The 26,426-nt window shown below is 38.2% G+C and overlaps 1 protein-coding gene across 1 annotated transcript in view; it reads right to left on the reverse strand.

Moving 5' to 3' along the window:
* The window catches only part of gpc5a (glypican 5a), a 168,334-nt gene that overhangs the window by 119,108 nt on the left and 22,800 nt on the right, over positions 1 to 26,426 (reverse strand). Inside the window, exons 3-4 of the mRNA XM_084397194.1 lie at positions 3,188 to 3,882; positions 1 to 93 (exon numbers count right to left, since the gene is read on the reverse strand). The exon at positions 1 to 93 is cut by the window's left edge and continues 35 nt beyond it. Of these exons, the coding sequence (XP_084253320.1) occupies positions 1 to 93; positions 3,188 to 3,882 (788 nt within the window). The remainder of the gene's footprint in view (positions 94 to 3,187; positions 3,883 to 26,426) is intronic.

A 26,426-nucleotide genomic window follows, 5' to 3' on the forward strand; every position in this document is an offset into this window, starting at 1 on the left:
GCCCACTGCCTTCAGAGGAATGGAGTCTCTGCTGTCCTGAACGCTGCTCACCTGTTCCCGCTCTCTGCTGGGGTGACCACACACCTTGTGCACCTGCACAAGTCACACACACACACACACACACATGTTAGTCACAGTTCTAACACATCCACCGGCGTGGCCGAAACTCAGTTTGCAGGTCACACACTGAAGGTGTTGATGTGGGTGTAGTGTCATGATCAGCCACTAGGCGATGCTGTTTTTTAACTCATGGGATTCGCAATCTCGTTGCCTCTGAAAGGTCAACTTTGAGCCGGGTTCTCTAATGATGATCTGGGGCTGGACTGTACAAGTGAGAGGAATAGAGAGCATTTCTTTCTACAGGACTTTGGATTGTTTCTTGGATCAGATGTTCATCAGTTGTTCACAGATTGTCTAGTTTGCAGATAAAAACAGAGAATCTTCATTCTGCCTCATCTGATGCCGAGTCGTTTGAAACTACCAGATCCAATCCGACTGTACACACAGTTTCAGGAGTCGAGGTGTGCAGGGTTTATCAGCCAAACAAAGTTGTGTTTACAGAATGCAGCTCATTCAGACTCAAAACTGTATTACTTAAATTAAATTGTATAATAAATAATAAATATGTATTTGTATAATAAATATGTCTTTGTATATATAATAATATTAATAATATAATATAATATATAATACATTATATATACAAAGACCAATTTATACTGTATTTATTTTTTGAAAATAACATTTTATTAATATTATAGATTAAAAAAAAATATTACACAAAATATTCATTTATCACCACTTTTAAATATTATAATATTAATTATATACAACTATTATTAGTTGTTAATTAAAATATTAATATATAAAAAAAAAAAAAAAAAATATATATATATATATATATATATATATATATATATATAGAGTTTTGTGTCCATCAAGTTCCAAATAATCAAATGAGATGAACAACCTTTCAATTCTCTCATATTTAGGCATGTGGTAATACATAAAAACGTGCATTACCACATGGCTTTAATTTAATTTCCAGCAAAAATAACTATATTATGGTATGTAGGCCATATGTACAATTACTCATACGGTGATATAATATTTTGGTCATACTGTCCAACAATGTGAGACCACTTCAAAAAATACTTTTCTTGCTTAGTATTTTTGTCTTGTTTCCAGTCCAAATATATATATATATAAAAAAAAAAAATCTTAAATCAAGATGCATTAACTAAAGTAGTAAATGCCATAAGATATTATGTCTTGTTTTCTGGGGTAATAAATTAAAATTAAGTGAGTTTTTGCTTAAAACAAGCAAAATTATCTGTCCATGGGGTAAGAAAAATAATGAATTAAGATTATTTTTCTTACCCCATGGATAGATAATTTTGCTTGTTTTAATCAAAGACTCACTTCATTTTGATTAATTCCCCCGGAAAACAAGACATAATATCTTATCTAATTTTACTTATCTAGTAAATGCATCTTGATTTAAGAATTTTTTGATATTTGGACTGGAAACCAGACAAAAATACTAAGTAAGAAAAGCATTTTTTGCAGTGACTAAACGGACAGTAATAGGAATTTGTAGTGTTTTATGAAGATCCTCATCCCTCTTAAATGAAACGGGTCATATAGAGTGTTTTTATTGGTCTAATACTAGCCGTGATGTCCCACACTGACCCTAACCAATGACAACACCTTATTAGAGACTTGATTCTGATCCAGTTCCACACCCCAACCCCTGCAGATCAAGTGTCACCCAATAGCTGACAAAGCCATGCGGTTTAAAGGCTTATTTCTGCTTGCACACACACACACACACACACTGTCTGCAAACATTTCAGCACAGCACAACACGATCTGAAAACATGCGTACTGGATCCCACAGAAGCCCACTATGGTTTCTGGCAAACTCGGTCTGCATGTGGCCAGAACACATCAGCGCGGTCGGCCGTGTCTCGGCAGCTGCCCACACCGAGGGTATTTTGGGCATGTTCTGGGCTCGCTGGCAGCATCATGGCATGTGTGTGTGTGTGTGTGACTGCGAGCAACTGATGTTCAGGCCGTCCCGCATTCCACGCCGTCCGAGCTGTAGTTACACACGCTGGCTTCTGAGACACGGCTTGAGGAATTTTCAAGGCATGGAAATTGCAGAAATGCAAAGGCCAGTGTTTAGGTTTAGTGTTTACCTAATTGTGAATGCAAGTCTTTTGGACGAGCCACAGCCATAAAAGTAAATGAACATTGAGGCTTCAGGGTTTTATAGACTCAATTAAATGCAAAATCTCACATGTCACGTTGCCATATAGTCGCTTCAAAAATTTTGTGAAAAGCTGAAAAATATGTATGTATACTGGCAAATGCATCAATTTATTCCAGCTTGAATAGGGCTTGAATTTATGTATTTTTCTACAACATTGCATACTTTTATGCCCTGTTCTCATATAATTTTATGGAGAACATGTCAAAACTACACTTTTTATTATTTGTAGTATGTGATACTTAAAATACTCAAATTAAGATGATCTAAACAAAAGTGAAAGATTAAATAATAATAATTTACATAATTTACATAATATATATATATATAGGCTATATATATATATATATATTTTTTTTTTTTTTTTTTTTTTACTCAAATTATGCCAGAACTGAGAAAATATTATTTACTAATTTGTACTTAGAATACATAAAAGGATAGATATGAAATTAGTCTTTTTTTAAATAAGTTAGTTTTGTTTTTACTCTAAATATTTAATTTTCAAAAAGTCCAGCTGGCAAAAGTACCTATAGATGAAGAAACATCCACATAAATTAAATATTCATATGCAGTAAATATATTGATATAAATCTACATTCCTGTATCTCCAACAGTAGAGTATGGCGTTATCAACAGCAAGGTCATGGGTTCGATTCCCAGGGAATGTATGAACTGATAAAAAGCATACTTTGGATAAAAGCATCTACCAAATGCATAAGAGTAAATGTAAATATTCCCAACAATAAAAGACTTCTTTGCATCAAAGAATAATGACAACAGCTGATGCTTTTATCCAAAGCAACAGTTCATTTACTGAGGGTCATTTGACCATGAGAAACCTGGAGTCAACTCAACGCATCATTAGTGACGTCTTATGCATGATCACTTCGGATCCTACAACCTGTGCTTTAGTACCTGAGCGGAAAGCCGGGGTCCGTTCCTCTGTGCGTGGGCCACTGCGTCCCTCACCAGCCCGTGGACTCCCAGAAGCACTTGCTCCAGGTCTTGTGCCCCGTGCATGCGGGTGGAGAGGGTCTCCAGCGACCGCACAAACTCCCTCCAGTGGGCGTCCACTTCGGCCAGGCTGGCGAGACACCCTCGGACCACGTTGAGGCAGTAGCCCATGCAGGGCTTGCTGGCGGTCAGACCCTGGCAGTGTGGACAGTAGCTCATCCTCAGAAGGCCACGTCTGCATTCACGGCTGAGCTGAATATGGTCGGTGGTGTTGATGACCTCGATGCCCAGGTGAAGCGCCTGCAGAAACACTCGTCCCGGCAGAGAGGCGCGGGAGATGTGTGTGGCGAGACGGCCCGGGGCTCCACCGTACGGCACCAGATCCCGACATGCAGCGCGGACACACTCGGCGTACGCCGGAGACAAGCGGGACAGACCCGGCTCGACCAGTCGCTCGTAAACGAGAGGGAACAGGGCGTCGAAAAAGCGCTGCGAAGCTTCTTCCAGGCTGAGCTCGGAGCCCAACACGAACAGCCCCACATCTGTGAAAAACTCCCCCACGGGAGCCGCCGCCGGACCGGCCAGGTCCCGGTACGTGTGGAGGAGGACGGTGTGAGTGTGGTTCTCCGCCTGACGCACCAGGGAGTCCACGGTTTCTGGAAGACAAACAGAGAAAAGATGTGAGAAACAGTTCAAGGGAAAGTTATTAAATTCAAAAATATATATATATATTTTGTTGTTCTTTGGAATAGCATAGCATCGAAGTCAATGTCTACATGTTAATAAAACAGAAACTTTCAAGTGCTATACTTATAGCCCAGTCATTTTAAGCCAAAATGGGGGTCAACCTTGAACAAATTGCAACAGAAGCAAACTCAACTGATTGTGTATCCTCAATATGTCCTGAGTAAGGAAAAAAAAGCCCTGAAGAATCCCATTAGGGGAAAGTTTCGAAAAAGGCATACTTCTTCCTGCCTCCATGTATTAATGCTCATGGGTAGGCTAAATGGGTTCCCTTCAGACCTTAACATTAAGTATTTTACTGTTATGTGTCAACAAGATTCAACAAGACATTTTCACCTGGCTAGACCCAATGTTTAGATCTGTTGTGGTATTTATGCAAATTAGCACATACGTAATTAGATTGCGCACCGTTTGTCCATGTTAACAAACAATTAAAAAAAAACTTGTAATACATTTTTGGTTTGTCTTGATGTAAGTAGTCAACTCAGTAATTTTCATGGTGATATCTAAAGGTTAAATTTGTTTACCCTATTCACATAAGAAAAAGAATGAATAGGCTATATTTGGGTCTTTTTCGAAACGTTCCCCTAATGGGATTCTTCTGGACTTTTTTTTTTCCTTACTCCGGACATATGGAGGATACATCAGTTGAGTTTGCTTCTGTTGCAATTTGTTAAACCTTTTTTCCATAAAATGACAGGACTATTATAAGTTTGTCCTTTTAAATTGTTCAATGTACACTCACTGGCCACTTTATTAGGTACACCTGTTCAACTGCTTATTAATGCAAATATCTAATCAGCCAATCACATGGCAGCAGCTCAATGCATGTAGACATGGTTGAGATGATCTACTGAAGATCAAACTGAGCGTCAGAATGGGGAAGAAAGCTGATTTAAGTGACTGAATGTGGCATGGTTGTTGGTGACAGACGGGCTGGTCTGAGTATTTCAGAATCTGCTGATTTACTGGGATTTTCACACACGACCATCTCTAGGGCTTACAGAGAATGGGGCGAAAAGGCCTTGTTGATGCCAGAGGTCAGAGGAGAATGGCCAGACTGGTTCAGCTGATAGAAAGGCAACAGTAACTCAAATAACCACTCGAGGTCTGCAGAAGAGCATCTCTGAACACGTCAAACCTTGAAGCAGAACCAGAACACACACACCGATGCCACTCCTGTCAGATGAGAACAGCAAACTGAGGCTACAATTCACACAGACTCATCAAAACTGGACAATAGAAGATTGGAAACATGTTGATCTCTGCTGCAACATTCAGATAGAAGGGTCAGAGTTTGGTGTAAACAACACTAAAGCATGGATCCATCATGTCTTGTGTCAGCGCTTCAGGCTGCTGGTGTTGTGAAGGTGTGGAGGATATTTTTCTCCAACATTTCTAATAATAAACAGTGTTTCTTGGGCACCAAATCAGCATATTAAAATGATTTCTGAAGGATCATGTGGCACTAAAATTCAGTTGTGATCACATGAATAAATTACATTTAAAAATATATTTAAACCAATATTACTGTTTTTACTGTATTTTTGATCAAATAAAAGCAGCCTTAGTGAGCAGAAGATTTTTTATTAATTTTTTTGCACAGTAGTGTACCTTTAACATTTGCATAAAAATGTAAAAAGTAGCAATATTCTCTCTGGTTCACGCTATGAGTGTCTAAATCTAACAGCACAGAACTGAGTCCCAGACCCTTTGAACGCGGCGGAGCAGAGAATGGCAGATCCTGCGGGCGAGCCCAATACGAAATGCCTTTTTATCTGTGTGCAAAGAGATCTAAAGAGATTCCTCAGTCCAGAGAGAGAGAAATAAAAAGAGGATAACAAGACAGAAAGAGCTTGAAGATACAAGGGTGCAATGATGCCTTGAAGCGCTCTTCATATATCCGAGCTTACAGCGCATTGAGAGATCATCTGCCTTTTTATTATTCTCTATTATGTCTGTTTATGATGCCCAAAATCATCTTTGTGCACATTCTCCAATCACTCAGTGCTAATTCATATGCATTTATAGGATGTATAAACAACAGTATCTCAGAGAGCATTGTGTTGGAAATGACTCATAACTGTTGAAGTTTTAATGGCCTTTGGTTTTATTATGTTTTCTGTTTCTTGTAAAAGAAGCGTGTGACTTGAGGATATCATAAGTGATATATATTTGTGAATATATACTGAGTAATATATTTGAATCCAAAACTTTTTATAAATGATGCATTCTAAAAAAAAAAAAAGGACGAGGAGGACGGACAGAGAGGAAGATGGAGAGAAGGGCCAGATATGCAGAAATAACCTGACGCCCGATTCCCTGTGGGAATCTTTTAGCCTGTGGATTGAGCACGACTTCCTTAGTAATAACAATATCTTTGCTGTGCTTTTTCTGAGCCCTTAGAAATACCTGAAGAAGAACAGAACAGCCGGCACTGCTGCGTCTTCTCGTTAACCCTAGCAAAATGAATCCGAGAGAAAACACTGTAAAATGATACCAAAACATCCTGGATAGTTGCTTCATTTATAAATGTTTATACATGTGTATGTGTGTGTGTGTGTGTGTGTGTGTGTGTTTATATATAAACAAAACAAATACATTTTTTTTTACATTATACATTTATACATTGAATGTAAAAATTGTATACAAAATAGTTTAATATATATAAAAAAGCATGTTTTAAACAAACTAAATATAACTTGCATAAAAAATATTTAGACAATTGTAAAAATGTATTACACAATTATATTTCATTTATTTTACATTTACTTTTAAATTTACAGTTACATTTTAAATGTAAAGTGTTGGTAACACTATACTTAAAGCCTTTATGCATTATAAAGATATTCAAAATGAACATTTTAATGGATTTTATATATATATAAACTGTTACATCTGTATTTGGTTTATTGTCATTGTGTGTTTATTGTGTTTTAAAGCATTATACTTTCTAAAGGCGCAACATAAGGCCTATAATGTATTATAACTGAATATAACTATTCATGAGATTGCAAGGAATAATTAATGCATTAAAAATACTTTAATAAAGGATTTAACTAAAGTGTTACCGCAATGTTTATCTATAATGTTTGATTTGAATGAGATTTGAATGAAAAAATCAGTAATAAAATAAACTTTTCCTTGAATTAAAAGGGTGATGATGGTCAGACCCTCATTCTTTCTTCGCACCCCGGCCAGTAACTCAACAAATCCGAATTTTTTCTTTTGGCACTTGATAAGTGTTAATGTTGGCCCCCGATTGTTGCTTTGCACAAATTACATTGCTGGCATGCTCTCTATGGCGTGATTCTTTTTAAATAATAAGTGTCTGACTACAGCTTTGGATGTGTGTGGGTAAGATGGGTCAGGGTGACTGGGGCCGAATCAAGCAGAAGGGTGAGACTTTGCCCTAAAACTGTTGTGCGGAGAAAAATATGTCTGTCTGAGAGCCGAGCACATCATGTGCCTGTCATGGGTTGTGGTGTAAGTGTGTGATGAGGGTGAGACGTGTAAAGAAAGAGAAAGATAGATCTGAAGGAGTAAAACAGGGTGCTTTTATCACAAGCAATGTATTTTTTGAGAATATATACTGATGATTAATGTATTTTTAAATCTAAAACTTACTCAAATGACCCAGCCTAAAAAATACAAAATAATAGTAAACATTCAATTCTCAATCTGAATTCTGAAAATATATTTTTTTTCTTTGAAATATACACTACTGTTCAAAAGTTTGAGGTCAGTAAGGTTTTAATTTAAATAAATGAATGCTTTAATACAGAAAGGTTGCATTTAATTGATCAAACGTGACAGTAAATACATTGATAATGTTACAAAATATATATATATATATAATAAAAAAATGCTGTTCTTTTGAATTTATGAAAGAAAAAAATTCTTAAGCAGCAAATCATCATATTATAATGATTTCTGAAGGATCATGTGACACTGAAGACTGGAGTAATGATGCTGAAAATTCAGCTTTGATCACAGGAATAAATTACATTTTACAATTTATTCACATAGAATTTATTCACATTCAAAATATTTGCTCTTTTGACTGTAGTTCAAATAAATGCAGTCTTGGTGAGCAGAAGAGACTTTTAATCTTACTGATCAATCTTTGAGGAACTTTTTAAGCATCATATACTATTATTCTTTAAATGAAACAAATGCATCTCCATCCCTGAAAACCTCCAGTACAAACAGAGACCTAGATGTCTTTCCATGTAATTTTACGGAGCGATCCACAAGCACACTTCAGCACTAGAGAGGCACTCGATCCCCTCGCTCGCTGAAAGAATGACCGGCGGCGTCACGAGAAACACAGGTCAACAGATTCTCAATGCTACTCCAGACTAGTGTCTCTTCTAGTGCTTGCAGTGGCGAGGACAAAAAGAGCACAAATGTGTAGGTGTCACGCAGTGAAATGTGTGAGAGGATTAGACGCATTCGATAAGTTTGGTCTTGGCCGACTACTGAGGGTTTCACAGGGATTAGAAACGGCTGATATGGGCTGGGGGGAGGGGAGGGGGGGGGTCAGCGTAGATGTTTACCAAAGAGCGTTAATGAATCCTTCTACTAGACCGCAGAAAGACAGTATGTCTGAGCATGTGTGGGTATAAAGATGGAAGTCTTTAGGAGTTAAACAGGAAGATTAGTGAATTCCCTGACAGGAGGTGACTAGAGGAGAACCCATTATATGTGCCGTGGCTATTTGTCTCATTTAGTGGCTCATTACGCGCTGTAGTCAAGGAGAACCGAACTCACAGGACACGGTGAGTGGCTTTTTCCAAGTAATTCACTGCGCTCGTGGTTAATCCAGAGTCAAAACCTCAAGCGACCACCCCTCACAAAAGTACCACAGTTTCCCACACTCTTTGGCCGGAGAGTTTTTATGAGTTTCAGGTCATTGGTGACATTCCCAGTCACATGTGAGTTCCCTTATTGTAGACATATGTTCATTCGTTCATTCATTAATTAAGAAACAAATAATGATTTCCATCCCATTCCATTTTTACAGTTCCAGGTTGTAGTTTTTAAAGGTTTTAAACAGGTTTTTACAAATCATTATATTTAATAGAGTAATTTGGATCCAGACAGAGATAGATAGATAGATAGATAGATAGATAGATAGATAGATAGATAGATAGATAGATAGATAGATAGATAGATAGATAGATAGATAGATAGATAGATAGATAGATAGATAGATAGATCTAGAGGTATAGGATAGATAGAGGTAGAGGTAGAGGTAGAGGTAGAGGTAGAGGTAGAGGTAGATGGATGGGTGGGTGGGTGGGTGGATCGATCGATCGATCGATAGATAGATCGATAGATAGATAGATAGATAGATAGATAGATAGATAGATAGATAGATAGATAGATAGATAGATAGATAGATTTTGTTTAGTGTAATAATTCTTGAATGATCAACATAAAAACAGAATATATTTTATAGAGCTCACCCAATCCTTTGCCTTGATCTTACGCGTTCGCTTTCCCGAGGCAAACTATTAGGATGACAGCAGGATAACCGATGCTGAGAGACCTTGAACATTTTCCCCGGAGCCTGGCCGATGGCTCCAACATTTTCTGCTGATGTCTCCATGAGGGGACGCCTCGGGGAACCCCCCGAAGATTTATGGGATAGATCCAACCAAATCGTGACAAAAGTGCTAACTCATCAGAACTGAGATTAAGCACACCTGCGATTGGTGATGGAGAAATCCCTGGCATTTCCTTCATACGGAGCAGACAGAGGACAGGAAAGGCGGGACGGAGAGGAGATTCGGTGTCACTTCAGATTGGAAACATATGAATGCTTCATAGCGGGACGCCGGACAAGCAGAGCCCATGAGAAAGACTCAAGGACGGCTAGGTTAAGCTGAGTTTCAGCAACTTCAGCAGGAACCATCTCAAGCGTGAATATCACAGAGCTATTTTTCATTACTAGTCCACCGGGAGCCATAGAAAATGCCACAACTATTTACTTAAACAGCATTCTTATTCTTTCTGTGCGGTTCAATATAAAGCCAGGGCCAAATTAAGAGTTGGCATCACTGATGATCCAACTGTGCAATTAAAGTGTGCCAGCTTTGAACTGTTAAATGCGAATTTGGGGATTTATTTAAAGACCTAATGAAATAAAAATGAAAGTTTTGTGACATCAAGTCAATGGGCCCTATTTTAACGATCTGAAACGCAAGTATCAAGCGCGAAACGCAAGTAACTTTGTGGGTGGATCTCGGGATAAGTGACTCTAGCGCCCGACGCAAATCTAAAATGGGTTGGTCTGAAGTAGCTTCATTACTCATAGGTGTGGTTTGGGTGTAACGTGAAATAAACCAATCAGAGCGACATCTCACATTCCCTTTAAGAGCAGGCGTGCTTGTTCCATGGCGGATTGCTATTATAACGGCGGATTTGCCAGACGCACGCCAGGAGCGGTTCACAGCCGAGGAGACCGACGTTCTCGTCAGGGCCGTAAAACACAGAGAAGTGACATTGTATGGGGATGGAGAAACCCACTCAAATCAGCTTCAGTTAAACAGGCGTTTAAAAATTTGGGTAAATGTGTAAGCTAGATTTATGCCTATTTTTTCACATCTTCTTGGACACAACAATGATTTCCCTTGTGTGTTAATATTTTTCCTTGTAATAATGTATGGCTTTCTAAAAATGAGAACTGCTGCGTCTGTGTGTAAATGAGATAAGCAAAGTGTATGCGCGTTGTGCACACGCTACATTGATTATGGCCAAGCATGCGCCCTTAAAATAGCATATGAATAACATGCACAACCACTGACTTTAGACGAGGTTTTTCCTGGTCTGTGGCGGAATTGTTTTCTGAAACTGCAAAATAGCACCAGGGAACGTTTGTGCCGGAACAGGCCTCCTCTTTTCGCTGAACCGCCTCCGGGAGCGCAAGTTCATTCCCTAAATTACCGACATGCGTCTGTGGAGGGAAAAGTCCGCTGTGCGTCGGGTGCAAAATAGGAATGATACATGCGTCGGTGTACAAAGCCAATTGCGCTGGGTGCAAGATAGGGCCCTCTATATTCTAGCTCTAAGACCATCTTTGTGCAATTGCAATGCTATGGTGTGTCCATGTGTGTGTGTGTGTGTTAGTATTTTTATATCTTTATATAATATTATTAATTCATATAGCCTACAGCTATAACTTTTCAACATCAGGATGTTATTCAACTACAATACTTTTTTTTTTTTTTTTAGCAGAACTTCATCTACGTTTGTCCAAGACAGACTCTCAGTTATAGAATTCATACAATATGAGCTCTAACAAACTTCAGAGGCTTTATCCGACACAATCACAACTTACTGATCCGCAGTTATACGTATTTCAAAACACAAACGGGTGCGAGATTGAGAAGAAACAGCATTGTGTGACTTTTACCTCTTTTAAACCTTCTGTGTCTTTGCTGAAAGTTAACAAATGAAGGGAGGAGGCTATAATATATCAAAGTAGTTAGTGATAGACCAGTGTGAAGATTAGTCAGGTACAGTTACTTCAAATGTTGACGTGCCTAAAAATGATGATGCATAAAATCAAGCTTGCATGGACATGCTCGAATAAAGTATGTTTAGTACCTGTGCCTCTTGCAAATTAGCTCTGCTGAGCACACAACTGCGTGTGTTCTAGTAGTTCTGCTTCTTAATGCTATAGATGCATTTTGTCGAGCGTTTTTTTCTAATGCATTCCCAAACGGGACTGATCTTTACAGGTGGCCTTTAGCAGAAGAACAATGCATCAATGCCTCAGACTCGCGCATGAATACTGCATGAGCTGCCCTAATGCATTGTTCATCAGATAAAGGCCACAACCACAGCAAAGACACCGAATATCTTTCCTCCGAGCTTTCATACAGACAGCTGATGTGATGTTTGTATGGCCTCGCAACCGGGTAGGTTAGTGCCTTTACTATGACGAGGACGTTCAAAGGACATAAAGACCACAGAACGAGGTGGAAACCTGATTTTTATTTGCAAACAACATGGAGTTCTTTAAAAGAAAGTCAAATAGACTATTGAAGATCAGGCATGTGGTTTAACGTAATAGACGCTACAATAGAGACAAGCTCGGTTACTTCTTTCTTTGTCTGACAACTCGTTTTATAATGTTTAAGTCAACAAAACACTTTCACATATGCGTACATGTCCTGCAACATTCAATTAGTACTAGTGACGTACTGCCCTATCCGAGACGCATTGTTCTCGCAGCTGTTTTGGCCTGACATCTTTGTCCATCGGAGCACAATCAGGAATGCATTTCATCCTATTTGGTGCGGCTCCTCCCTCCCGTATGAATCTGCTCGACTGCTAAAAGGCTTTCCCAGACCCCATTCTCATCCCTCCATCCATAATTGCAGCATTACTCATTTTCAATAATGCTAAGTAATCCACTTACCCATGACAGCATATTATTTAATTCAGCTATGAGGCATGGCACAGCATGGCTCGCAGGACTCGTAGGGTTTCTGAGGTGGTCTCGAGTCGCGTTGGGCGGGGAACGTGAAATTGCTATACTTATGTTCATGCAATTGGTGAGAATCAAGATGGTAACAATTTTTTTTTTTTTTAAGTAAACATTTTAAAATGAATTACAAAGCATTGCATTGGTTTTAAAATGCGTGATTAAAAAAAAAAATAAATTACAAAATAAAAATGTACTAAGTATTTCGGATAAAAGTCATCCACACAAAACAACAGCTTTAAGATCAAGCAGACACCTTGGTCAAACAGGTTGCATCTGCAATGTATGGAAGCTTGTTTCCGCCACAGAGTGAAAAATAAAAAAGGTAATTGCGACTTTTTAATCTCACAATTCTGACTTTTTTTCTCAGAATTACGTGATATAAAGTCGCAATTGCAGGTTATAAAGTCAGAACTGCGTGATATAAAGTCGCAATTGTGTGTTATTAAGTCAAAACTGTGTGATATAAAGTCGCAATTGCGTGTTATAAAGTCAGAATTATGAGATATAAACTCGCAATTGCGAGAAATATACTTGAACATATGTTTATATCTCGCAATTCGGACTTTATAATACGCAATTGGGAGATATAAAGTCAGAATTGCATGATATAAAGTCGCAATTGCGTGTTATAAAGTCAGAATTGGGAGATATAAACTATTCTGAGGTTAAAAAAAAACTTTTTCCTTAGAACTGGACTTTATATCTCACAATTCTGAGAAAAGATGTGAGAATTGCGAGATATAAACTCGCAATTATGTGTTATAAAGTCAGAATTGCGTGATATAAAGTCGCAATTGCGAGATATAAAGTCAGAATTGCGTGATATAAAGTCAGAATTGCGTGATATAAAGTCGCAATTGCGAGATATAAAGTCACAATTATCTTTTAAAATGTTTTATTCTGTGGCGGAAACAAGCTCCCATAGCAATGGACTGAACAAAAGTGCAAGCAAATCAGTAAGGGTTAGCCACTGGAAGAATGTTGCATTAAATTAATATTCATGAGCCTAGCTGGTGTTCCCCCCGATTTTCAGATATTTCCACACTTTGGTAAAACTTTGGTGGTTAACTTTTTTTTTTTTTTAGGTGTCAATTAAACTGTAAAACTATCATTTAAAACTACAAGTTGTAATTGTGCTTATAAATATGACATCACCAAACACAGCCACTTCACATTAACCCATACTGGCAATGGCAAGCTTATCCGGCATCCGTGATTGGGCTTTACGATGGTCTGAGTAATGAAGCGTCACTAAAGGTGGCTTCTGTAATCCTCTGACCTGAAACCAGAGCTCTGGTGTGAAGTGAAGTGGAGCTTTGTATGGCTCGCCTGCTAGGTTTGTTTGAGTTGGACCAACACTTGTTCGCTGGCAACATTTCTGTTTGCTTCTCTCACAAGGGTACGACTGCAGAGGAGCAGATCTTGGCACAGTTTCCTTCACGACCTCTTTAAACATCGGCACCGCTGGCTGAGTATACGCAATCCTAGTGAAAAAAAGAGCAGGATAACAGAGAGGTGGCATGGGGTTTATTTGGTCCGGAGTGAAAAACTTGCATGTGTCTGATGATGAGATGCTGGTACCTTTCACCCCTATTAAGTGCGGTGGATGGCGTCCATGTTGGCGCTTTTATAGGGGCTGGGGTTACGTCTGGGACAGGCTCTTTCACAAGCTGAGTTACGTCTGATTTATATGAGGCATGAATTGCAATAAGTGAAGCTTCGGGCAAACTAAATGATTCAAGCACTGCAGGATCACACGTCAGTGTTGCAGGGCAGTCGTTCACCAAAATGTTTCAGTATAAAAATACTGAAGGATAAAATAAATAAATAAATAAAAAACAGAAAATAAAAAAAAGCATGTATGTTATTAGAATAAAAATAATGTAGAATTTAAAATACAAACACATTTAAATATTTTTTTTTTATACATTTTAAATAATTTTACTATAATTATATTATTAAAATATTTCAAATAATGTATTTGCAGAAAAGGTTCGATAATCTTGGACTAGAAGAACAACTTAGCTAGAAGTTGATTAACTTAAAAAAAAAATGGGTTAAGCAAAGTATAAATGGAAATTTCCATTCCATCCAACATTAAAATTCCCCGATTGGATTGGATTGGGATGGATTGGAATGGATGAATGGATGGATGGATGGCAGTGTTTAGTTTACCAAAATGTTTCAGTACAAACATACTAAATGATAAAAAAGAATAATTATATTAATTAAAACAAAACAAAAAAAGCATAAAAGTTATTAGATTGTTTTTTTTTTTTTATTTATTTTTTTATTAAACGCATTTTAAATATATTAAAAACATTATTTGAAAATTGATTTGTATTTATTTATTATTATTATTGAAATATAAGAATTAAATTTTGTCCACCAGGGGGAGGGGGAGTTACATGTTCTTGCCATAGACTGTAAATAAATAAATTAAAACTAATTAATATGGATGTTTAGTTGTTTTTGCTCAGGCCAGATTCTAAAGAGAAATCTCTAACAAGCAGTAAATAAGTATTAGACTGTGGTGCATTACTCATACAATTATGTTCCAGACATGAATGACTCCTCAAATCATGTGTCTTGCTGACTAGAGGTGTGCTGTTACTTCAAGTGATCAGATGCAACATTTTCAGCCACTGGACCAAAAAAACATACATGATATCACAGAGACCTAGCAACGCCCTAGCAACCACTCAGAGCACCCTATTGCATAGCAACAGCCACAACACCCTAGGCAAAAAGCACATTTTCTTCAGTAGTAGTTATATTTCACAACTTCACCAAGTACAAACTTTAACATCTCCCAACTGAGGGAAATATAAATATTTCCTAAATGTGGTTGTTTACAATTGAGAAATGTGATTTGCAATATTTACAAACAAAAGCTTTGAAGTCAGTTTTGTTTAAACCATGTTTACAAGAATTATGAAATATTTTGAGGTATTCTACTGATCCTCAGTAGTTAAAAAGTTAATTAGTTCAAGACTAATTATTCATTCATTGTAAAAACAAACACAGCAGCGTTTACAGAAATAACTGCACCACATATTTGAAATTCTGTCATAATTTTTTTCATATTGTTTTTTTTTTTAAGAGGCAACAGTTGTGTTCATTCCATACACAAATCTATCATTCGGCTTCAGAGGACTTGGAATAAAGTACACAAACCATTTAATTTTGGGTTTGAACGACATGTGAGTAAATAATGATGGCTTTAACGCAAGATAACGCAATGAAACATGCCAAACTGCATAACATTTTTCTCCAGGCTGTAAAAATTGAGCACGTACAAAAACAAAATATTAATAACTGATTACGATATAATCCATTGTTGCTTTTTCCTGAGAGCATTTATTTTCTGTGCATTTTTTGTAGCTGTAGCTTTCCTTTTTTGCCAAATAATCTTCAAAAAAATACCTTAACCATGTTTAGTGTTCTGTTATTTCCTCATATGTGACCCTGGATCACAAAATCAGTCACATGTCGCACGGGTATATTTGTGGCAATAGCCAACAATACATTATATGGGTCAAAAGTATCGATTTTTCTTTTATGCCAAAAATCATTAGGATATTAAGTAAAGATCATGTTCCATGAAGATATTTTGTAAATTTCCTCAATTTTTCGATTTTTTTGCACTCTTAGATTCCAGATTTTAGTTGTATCTCGGCCAAATATTGTCCTATCCTAACAAACCATAGGCAACGGAAAGCTTATTTATTCAGCTTTCAGGTGATGTATAAATCTCAATTTCAAAAAAATTGACCCCTATGACTGGTTTTGTGGTCCAGGGTCACATATTTAAAATATATTAAAAAAAATATTAATAATAAATGTCCTCCAGATATCACTTTTGGCCACTACTGTATAGCATTCCTCAAAGACACCACAAAAAGCCATGTGTGAGAAAGAACTTAAATCACACTTAAATAAATGTTCTTCATTGGCAGCATATTTACCATCCATGGGACCTTCACATTTCACAAAAGGTTCTTCAGATTATTAGCATGTCTTCTATATTCATGGTTCTTCTCTGGCATCACTACAAAAACGTCCTTTAAGAACCTTAATGTTTAGAGTGTTAGTCACGTCTGCCCACACATGATCACATCAGATCGTTGTCAGTAGGGATATCCATCATAACAGATCAGCGGTGAGCATCAGTTATCGCCCTGTGAGTGTAGCATCGTGAGGTCGAGCAGCCACTGTTCTCACACACCACCAAAACTGGGAACCGAGCCATGGATAAACACACACGCATTTGATTGCTCAGAGGTTGCTCTCTCTCTGCTCAGGAGATTTAAAAAAGTGTTCCCATTTGAATTGTGTGTTTTTTTGGTTACACAAAAGGTTACATTTCTTTACATTCTCTAAACCCAGTTCATTTTTCATTGACTAATATGCCATTCATGGATTTATCTCCGACAAAAGTGTGAACATTGAGCCTCCCAGGCACCATCTAAACATTGAGCGGTCCACTCAGATCTGTCAATCACTTTCCAGCTCAACCTATCGTGAGAGTTTGGGGCGTGGCTTCTGTGGTAGGCGGAGCCAGAGGGTGTTAAGATGCTGTGGGACCATGACTGATGCGTTACAATATGAAAAGACATTCAGCTTTGGTTACAGATGTGCAAGCCAAAATTTGCTGAATTTAGACCTTCAAAGTTTAAACAGGTCATAAACATGTCAAAGTTAACAGGGCATTGCGATGAAACGCTACAGAGGATGATTCAATACCATATAGCATCATCATGCACCTGTTTAAAATGACATATGTACCAGTTAATAATGTTTATTTAGCCGTAAACAGTTGTGATGGGTTTATTATAAGTGAGACGCTTGCGTTCATTCAAGACAGTGTTTGTCTGCCCAGTTGCTTACTCATGACACATAGCAACACAGCTAAAAGTATTCATTTGATTGAAATTAGCCTGCTTTTACCAGTTGAGACATCACAAGCACCCTTAAAGGATTAGCTTACCTCAAAATGAAAATTTCCTGATAATTTACTCACCCCAATGCCATCCAAGATGTCCATGTCTTTCTTTCTTCAGTGGCAAAGAAATATATTTTTTTTGAGGAAAACATTTCAAGATTTTTCTACACACAATGGACTTCAATGGCAACCAGAATGTTGAAGTTCAAATCAATGCCGTTTCAAAGGGCTCTGAAGTGCTTCAAAGGGCTCTGCACGATCCCAGCTGAGGAATGGGGGTCTTATCTATCTGTTTTAATTTATTATTATTATTTTCTTCTTTTTTTTCCATGACCTTTCCAACGTGATGACGTAATATGTGGCGCATCGTAGACCAGCACAAGACGAACAATTGTGGTTAAAAAGTATATAGTTTTTTTTTTTTTTTTGGAAAATGGGCGATCGTTTCGCTAGATAAGACCCCCATTCCTCAGCTGGGATCGTGCAGAGCCCTTTGAAGCACTTCAATGGCAACCAGAATGTTGAAGTTCAAATCAATGCCGTTTCAAAGGGCTTTGAAGTCCATTGTGTGTAGAAAAATCCTGAAATGTTTTCCTCAAAATGCTTAATTTATTTTCCACTGAAGAAAGAAAGACAGGGGTGAGTAAATTATCAGGAAATTTTCATTTGAACTATTCCTTTAAGAACTGTATTTGTCATGTTTGAGTTGGGGGAGGAGCGACACGCAAAAGGGGCGTTTGAAAGGTTGTTTGAAAATATGCTTTATTGCCACTAGTGTCGCAGAAACTACGCCTTAAAGGGATACTCCACTTTTTTTGACCACTAAGACCGACGGAAAATGAAAAGTTGCGATTTTCTAGGCTGATATGGCTAGGAACTATACTCTCATTCCTGCGTAATAATCAAGAAACTTTGCTGCCGTACCATGAGTCCAGCAGGCGTAATGATATGACGCAGCGCCTGAAAATAGGTCTAATAGGTTAGACAAACTTAGTCCCGGTCAGGTTGGAAGTTACAGAGCTGGGGACTATTTTCAGGCGCTGCGTCATATCATTACGCCTGCTGGACTCATGGTACGGCAGCAAAGTTTCTTGATTATTACGCAGGAATGAGAGTATAGTTCCTAGCCATATCAGCCTAGAAAATCGCAACTTTTCATTTTCCGTCGGTCTTAGTACACGATGTAACTACAGAAGAGTCAAGTTTTAAATAGGAAAAATATCGAAACTCTTTGGTCATTTTTTTGAGAGAGATGCTAATGGTCTTGTCCGATTCAATGATCTATGCTAAGCTATGCTAAAAGTGGTACCGCCAGACCCGGAGATCGGCTGAATGGATTCGAAAACGGTAAAACTCAACTGTTTAACTCTGGGGGAGTTGTAAAATGAGCTTATTTCCAAAAAAAGTGGAGTATCCCTTTAAAGTATATTATATATCCTAAATTTCCTTAGGAGGCATCAGGACTCTTCGTTTAACACTTTTGCTTCTCCATCTATGAGTTTGTGGTACATCTTTCCCACAGATCTCACACCTCACGGTGCTTTAAAAACCAAAACGAACATGTCGTAAAGAATAAAGGGAGTAAAAGAGTTAAACGAGTGAATTAGTCTCATACTTGTTTGGTTAGACATCTGATGGGAGGGGTATTCACAGCTATCAATGGCGTGATTGTGCGGCGATACTGCTGTGAAATTCGATAAGCGAGATGGGCCTCGTGCGACGGCTTAATTTCTGACAACTTCTGATTACAGTCGGGTCGCTGGAAAAACATAAACGTCTTGTGGAAGTGTTGTTAAAACATGTTTGAAAAATGAAGTAGAAAATCTCCCCCATATGAAGCACATTGCTCATACTAATCAAAGCACAGACAAATCCATAAATCTACTTGTGTGGATGTAAGTGATTACAACTGTAGGAGTTCGCACGCACACGTAATGCACACGGCTTGACAGTTAAATCATATCATTCGGTTTATGTCCATCTTCGTCAAGTATTTAATTCACCAGATTCCCCAATAATAGACATAAATATTTAAGCAACAAATTTTTTAAATATTTTTATAATTTGGTTTTTGTGCCAAATGTGCCGGTGCATCAAAACTACAACATTTACTACACACGTTAAAATTATTTCTTGGAGTTAAATGTCAAATTTGACTGAAAATCTCTGACTATTTGAGTACCAAACACATGACTCACTTTGTGACTCACACAAACCGCACGCACAAATATACAATGTTGTGGTACACAAGTATATGATACAAACAGAAAAATATGGTGCACTTCTGACTCACACAGACGGACAAACAAAGAGTGCTGTGCCCAGACATGCTGCGAGCTTTAGTGTCACCTTCCAAAAGCCTTGAGCTAGTTTCCATTTTTTTTTTTTTTCTCCCTAAAACACTGGCCCACAAAGGCAAAAGAAGAGAGAGTAGACAATAGCGTCTATTCTCCTTTCTTTTTCTTCGGCTCGCTGTGAAGCTAGACATGCCGCCTGTCACAATGCCACTTCGGTCGTGCCAATCTCCATGTCCATTTATAACATCGTTCTGTGATTCGCCGCTTGTACCGGGACGGCCTAATCCACGCTGAAAGAGTCCAGAGCTCCAAGGGAGGCCCCTCATTGTTGCACGAAGCTGCATTTAGACAGAGTTCAAAGCGTTTCTAGTGCCACCTGGCCATCTTCGATGTTGAGAAACATAAAGATGACTCTTATTGGCTTGATTCAGTTCATCTGAATGGCCTCAGACCACAAGAAAAGCCACCAGTGACATGAGATACTGCTGAGACCCAGGGGCGAGTGATGGTTTGAACCTGTATTAAAGCAATCAGACCACAGTATGGATAGACTGTACGCAAGACTGCAATTCATGGCAAGTTAGCGCACAGTCCTGGTTTACATTTTCAAGAAATTTTGCACAGAAACAACAGTGTTGGGGAAAGTTAAGGCCCCGATATACTCACGGCAAAGTTATTTTTCGTTCTTCATTTTTGGGTAAAACGAAGCTCGAAATACATGACCAGTGATATACTGTTAGCGAACATCCAACTGGTATTTACAGTATGTAAATATGTGTTGCACGCTTTCCTCTCAATAACAAAATCATCAAAGCATCTAGACGTGGATATGTTTGTCACATCACTTTTATATAGCACTTTATACAATAGATTGCTTAAAATCAAGCAGCTTTACAGTATTAAACATGAAAAACAGTGTCAGTGTCTCATTTCATCAGAAGTAGGCCTACTTCATTTTCTACTATAAAGCAGCTCTCCAATATGTTTATGTTTTTTTTTTTACTCGCGGACATCTGATCTGAAGAAATGAACCAGAGGAGATTTCCACGTGAGAGAAGGCGGAGCCTCAGCGCACACACCTATTACGTAATCACCACGGACCAATGGTAGTACGAAGGTGTTTACTAGCCAGAGCGATCTTTTCCAGAGAGTTCACTTTGGGAAGCGGTTTCGAACTCCCAAAAAGAACTTCATTTTGGCCTGAGTTTGCGCGAAATTACATCAAGCGAAATCGAAGAACGAACTGATGTGAAGTATATTGGGGCCTTTACTTTAAAAAGTAATAAGTTACAATATTGCATTACTTCCTAAAAAAGTAACTAATTCCAGGAGTTTGACACTCATTACTTGACAAGTAATTTTTGCTTATTCATATGGTTGAACTGGATCATCAAAGGTCAGCAGCAAAGACATTGGTCAATAAAATGAGATTAAATACATAAAGTATATTTGTTTTATTTAACATTTAATTACTGCAGGTTCGCATAATATTCTGAGTTTGGATTTCATATTGTTTTTTAATTCATATTGAGGAATACTGAATCTGTTTTTGTGCAAATGATGAGTAAATGCACGCTCACATTTAGTCTAGCCATGTAGTTTACAGAGCACACACAATGCCTCTGCACTTACTCATGATTTCTCTCAATAACACACACACACACACACACACACACACACACACACACACACACACACACACACACACACACACATATATATATATATATATATATATATATATATATATATATATAAGCATTCAACATTTTATTTCTTTCAAAATTATTGGCACAAACACACACATATGTATGTGTGTGTGTCTCAATAATTTTGACCTCAACTGTATAATGTTGATGAAAATAGTAATGTCTGTTCTATATGAAAAATAATAAAATCAAAATTAATTTCAATTCTATTATAATACAATAATAAACCAAATAGCAGCCAGAACACCTTGGCATTGTGGATGGTGAGCAAACACCAGACACTCTTTCATTAAATTTATTATTTACTAAATAAATAATTCATTGAACCCTAGTGTATTTAATCATTTTACTCTGGTCACCGTTTAATAAAAGCCATTAGCTATCAATGCTTTATTTGCATGACTTATGTGAAAATGAGATTAATGATGCAATCCAGATGCTCTTAAAGAGCTCATTTGGCCACGGGGTCATATCCGTACAATAGAAACCTGTGACACTCATGAGCCACTATGAAGAGAATCGAGACAAACGTGATTAAGGGCATCTTTCAGGTAAGACATTAGCTCAATTCATCAATGTTATACATGACAAGAAACTGTAGCGTACCAACGTTCACAAGGACAAAATAAGGACGTATAACAATCTGACAGCATAGTCAAGTAGAATTAAATTAGCCTAACCCACTTAAGCCGAGAAGAGAAACAGGCGAGGGGAGATAAACTATTTAAAGCCAATGAAGATGGTCTGAATGCGAGGGGTCTCGTTCGAGCTAAATGACAGCGGGGTCAGCCTCTGAATTTTGAACTGTGAGGGAATTAACTTAAAAGTCTTTAAATAAAGGTCAAAGCAAAGAGCCCACGTCTTATCAAGAGCTAGTTTGGGCTGTATATGGTTCTTTGGAGATTAAAACCACTCTTAAACTTAGTTATTCAGTTATTCAGATCGGTAAATTGATTATAGGCATTAACTTTATGGTTCTTTAAAGCAAAAAAAGAAGCTTTTTTTAAACTCATTAAAAAGCACAGAGAAGGTTCTGCAAACACATCAAGGCTCTAAAGTTAATGGGAAATCAAAATTGACCCTATTTTTATTCTTTCATTAAGTCAACCTCATGACTTTCCAAACCTGTTGTTATTTCTCTCTTCTGTGGAACACGAAAACAACGTATTTTGAGCAATGGAGGTCCAAACAAGACTGGATCCACAAGGAAACTAGTAATGTGAACATGTCTTCTGTAGGAAAATAATAATAATTATTATTATTTTGCATTTTCTTTTAAGACATATTCCAGGTCTCTGCTATTATAATAGCAATATCAGAAAATAATTAAAGATTTGAAAAAGCATTATTACTGATATAGATGGAAAAGCTTGACCTTCAACCCTCCAACATCCAAGTCTCTATCAAATCTTAAAATAAAATGTCCTCATTAAACAGCCCATGCGACTTTAAATTCCATCACATTATGGAAGAAAATGGGTTGTGAACATCATGATATTTACCTCATCCTCATTCAGCCCTCCTAATTTAAGACGGTTGCGTTGAGATCCCATACAGATGTGGCTAAATTCTGACCCAGACGTTTGAGAAGCCTAAAAAACATCCCACTTGAGGTCTCCACTACAAGTGCAGCTTTCCTAACCATTCACCAAATGTCCATTTCCTCCCCTAGAGGGAGTGTATCACTGGTAGTGAGTGGTTAGTATATTTTTTTCAGGGTTATGTTGGTTTTGGAGACGGCTTAGTAGAAAAAGGGAAGCCTGAGCAAACATCTCCATTATCACCCGCTTTAGAGAAGCAGCTCCTGCCGTCCAAAAAAAACACAGGGATCCTGCCAGAGCGGGACTGTCTGAGTGCAGAACACGGCCGTACGCAAATACCAGCCATACCTGGACCTGCTGCAGAGGAGCTGTGACCGCAATGACCCTGCCATCTGAAACACACGCTTACTGGAAGACCACAGCACACTGGAAACGAAAGAGCTGGGAGATGCACGAAAAATGTAATGCCATTTAAAAGTTGAGAAAGGTATTCTGACCCATTTTATCAGTTTAGCTTAGAAAATCGCACAAGTTTAATAATCATGGTTCAGTAAACCCCTAACCACAAATATGACCAACATTGATTCTACTGCAGTCTTAGTCAGACTCTGGTTTCTAAATCATTCCTATAAGATACTGCAATACGATGGATGGATGGATGGATGGATGGATGGATGGATGGATGGATGGATGGATGGATGGATGGATGGATGGATGGATGGATGGATGGATGGATGGATGGATGGATGGATGGATGGATGGATGGATGGATGGATGGATGGATGGATGGATGGATGGATGGATGGATGGATGGATGGATGGATGGATGGCAAGCAAACAATCAGTTCTTGTAATCAACGTGTTGGATGCAGGAGAAATGGGCAGGAATAAAGATCTGAGTGACTTTGACTAGGGCCAAATTGTTATGGCAAGGTGACTGGGTCAGAGTACCTCTGAAACAGCAAGGTTTGTGTGTTGCTCCTCTTAAGCAGTGGTGAGAATTTCCCAACAGAGGTTCAAGGATGGACAAATCCACAGAACGACAGGGTGTTGGGATTGATGCACAAGGATAATGAAGGGTATCCTATCTGGTAATGATGGTTATGGGAGGAATGTGTCACAACACACAGTGTGTCGGACTCTGCTGCGTATGAGGCTTCATAGCCTATGATGACCCCGGTCCACCGTCGGAAGAGCCTGTAATGGGCACGACGGTGTCGGATCTGGACCTTGGAGCAGTGGAAGAAGGTCGCCTGGTCCGATAAGTCCTGTTTTCTTCTCCATCACGTGGACGGCTGTGCATGTGTGCACCGTTTACCTGGTTCAGTGATGGCACCAGGATGCACTGTGGGACGACGACGAGCCGGTGGAGGGAGTGTGATGCTCTGGGTAATATTCTGCTGGGAAACCCTGGGTCCGACCATTCATGTGGACGTACATTTGACACGTGCCTCCTACCTAAACATTGTTGCAGACCAGGCACAACACTTTATGACAATGATGTTCCCTGGTGGAAGTGTCCTCTCTCAGCAGGATAATGCACCCTGTCACACTACACACATTGACCAGGGATGGTTTGAGAAACATGATGAAGAGTTCATGATGAAGAGTTGCCTGTGCCGATCGGCACTGTTTTTGGCAGCATGCAAATGACCAACAGCATTGGGCAGGTGGTGGAACAGATACTAATATATATATATTTTTTTAAACAAAAGATATTTTGCAGCGTTAGCCAGACATCATGCTGACACATAATCAAACTGCTAATAAAAAGTGCACACATCAACATTACAATCTCAAACATTCAGACAAATCCAAGTTATAACAAATCCAAGCAAACAAACATATTATATAGTATGATTCTACACACACACACACGCATTTCTAACTTGACTTTTTGGCTGCCAGCTAGTCTTGTTTGGGAATGAAAATAGTCTTTGCATGCACACCTCACCTCTGCAACGGACAAGAAAAAAAAAGAAAAAAGAGAAAGAAAAACAGTGAAAACAACCTCGCTGGAGTGTGAGGTGTCTTGTGATGTGTGGGCTGTAAAAACAGAAATCAGGATGAATTTGGCGAGGCTGATTTGGTAGGGGATGGTTGTGAAATACACTCACCACCATGACTGCCGTTAACCTATCAAACACACTCCCCTGGCTCTAATATCTCCAGCACGTGTGTATGAATGTCCCTCTCAGTAGCTTTGACCTGATCTTCCTAAATCAGTCACTGTTGAGTCAAAGAGAGAGCAGGCAAACACAAAATGCCTTTTTGTTGCTTCTGGACGCTTTAACCTCACTGGCATAAAGAAGGTAAAGTCAGGTGAGGAAAGAGAGGAAAGGGAGTCTGTTGGAGACACTGTGTCCATTGGATAAAAAACTCTTTATGGGGGTTTCTACTGAAATACTGCTTGTTCTATGATGCCAGATAATCACCTGATCCATAAAAATCCAGCTTCAGGTAAAAGCAACAAATGCACGTCATCAGAATACACTTTTGAATGTATACTAGTAGAGAAAGATACCAATCTGAAGAAACTTCTTCCACTATAAAGAAACAAGCAATGCCAGTAAAGAACCTTCATTGTTAAGAGCCTTTATTGTTATACACATTAAACACACACGTACACACACACACGTACACACACAAACTGAGGGACAAAAGCTTATTTTAAGTTTAAAACTCTAAATCAAAACATACTGACTCCCTTTAGTTTCCTCAGAATTTAGAAATGAACGTTTGTGAGAAAGAATCATAGCATATTTTCTTACATTTCCTTAAACTTTAAGACAGGGAAATCCTAAGTGTGCCTATGTTATTTGTTTTGGTTTCCAAATTGTTTGGTTTCCACACAAAAAAAAAAAAAAAGGAATTTTTTCTTTGGAATATTAAAAAGTACTGAAATCCTTCACACAAAAAAAAAAGACCTGAGAATATGTATTCAAGTTAAGGTCAATTTTTACTTCATGCTGACTTTAATGAAGCATAGATGGATATCAAACAAAGACAAACAAAGTTACTGAAGGAAAGACGGCCAAGAAAAGTCACAAACCACAGAGATTGCGTGGGCAGTTATAATGCTACTGGACTGGACAACGTTTCATTGGATCCATATCAACATACTCAGCCATGGGTAAATCTGCCCGGTCTCCACCGAGTACGGAAAAACAAAGACTCTAATAAAGCTCTTGAGAGGTTTTCAAAGCTCCCTCAATGTTTGACTTCTGCAGTCCACTATAAACAAACTCAAACGCACAGGTATGCTGCTCAGATCAGAGATAAAATGATATTATCTGTGCACTGGATCAGGCTAGGAAAAAACTCTCACCCTCCTACATAGACTGTGAACAGCAATGCTTGTATTTTTCCTATGCCAAAAAAGAAAAGAGAATTTTTCTTGCAAAAAAAAACACATCAACAAGTATAAATGTTAATACTATTATCTAATGGCTTTGTTCTGGATT

The sequence above is a fragment of the Rutilus rutilus genome (assembly GCF_951802725.1).
Source record: "Rutilus rutilus genome assembly, chromosome: 2".
Taxonomy (NCBI): domain Eukaryota; kingdom Metazoa; phylum Chordata; class Actinopteri; order Cypriniformes; family Leuciscidae; genus Rutilus; species Rutilus rutilus.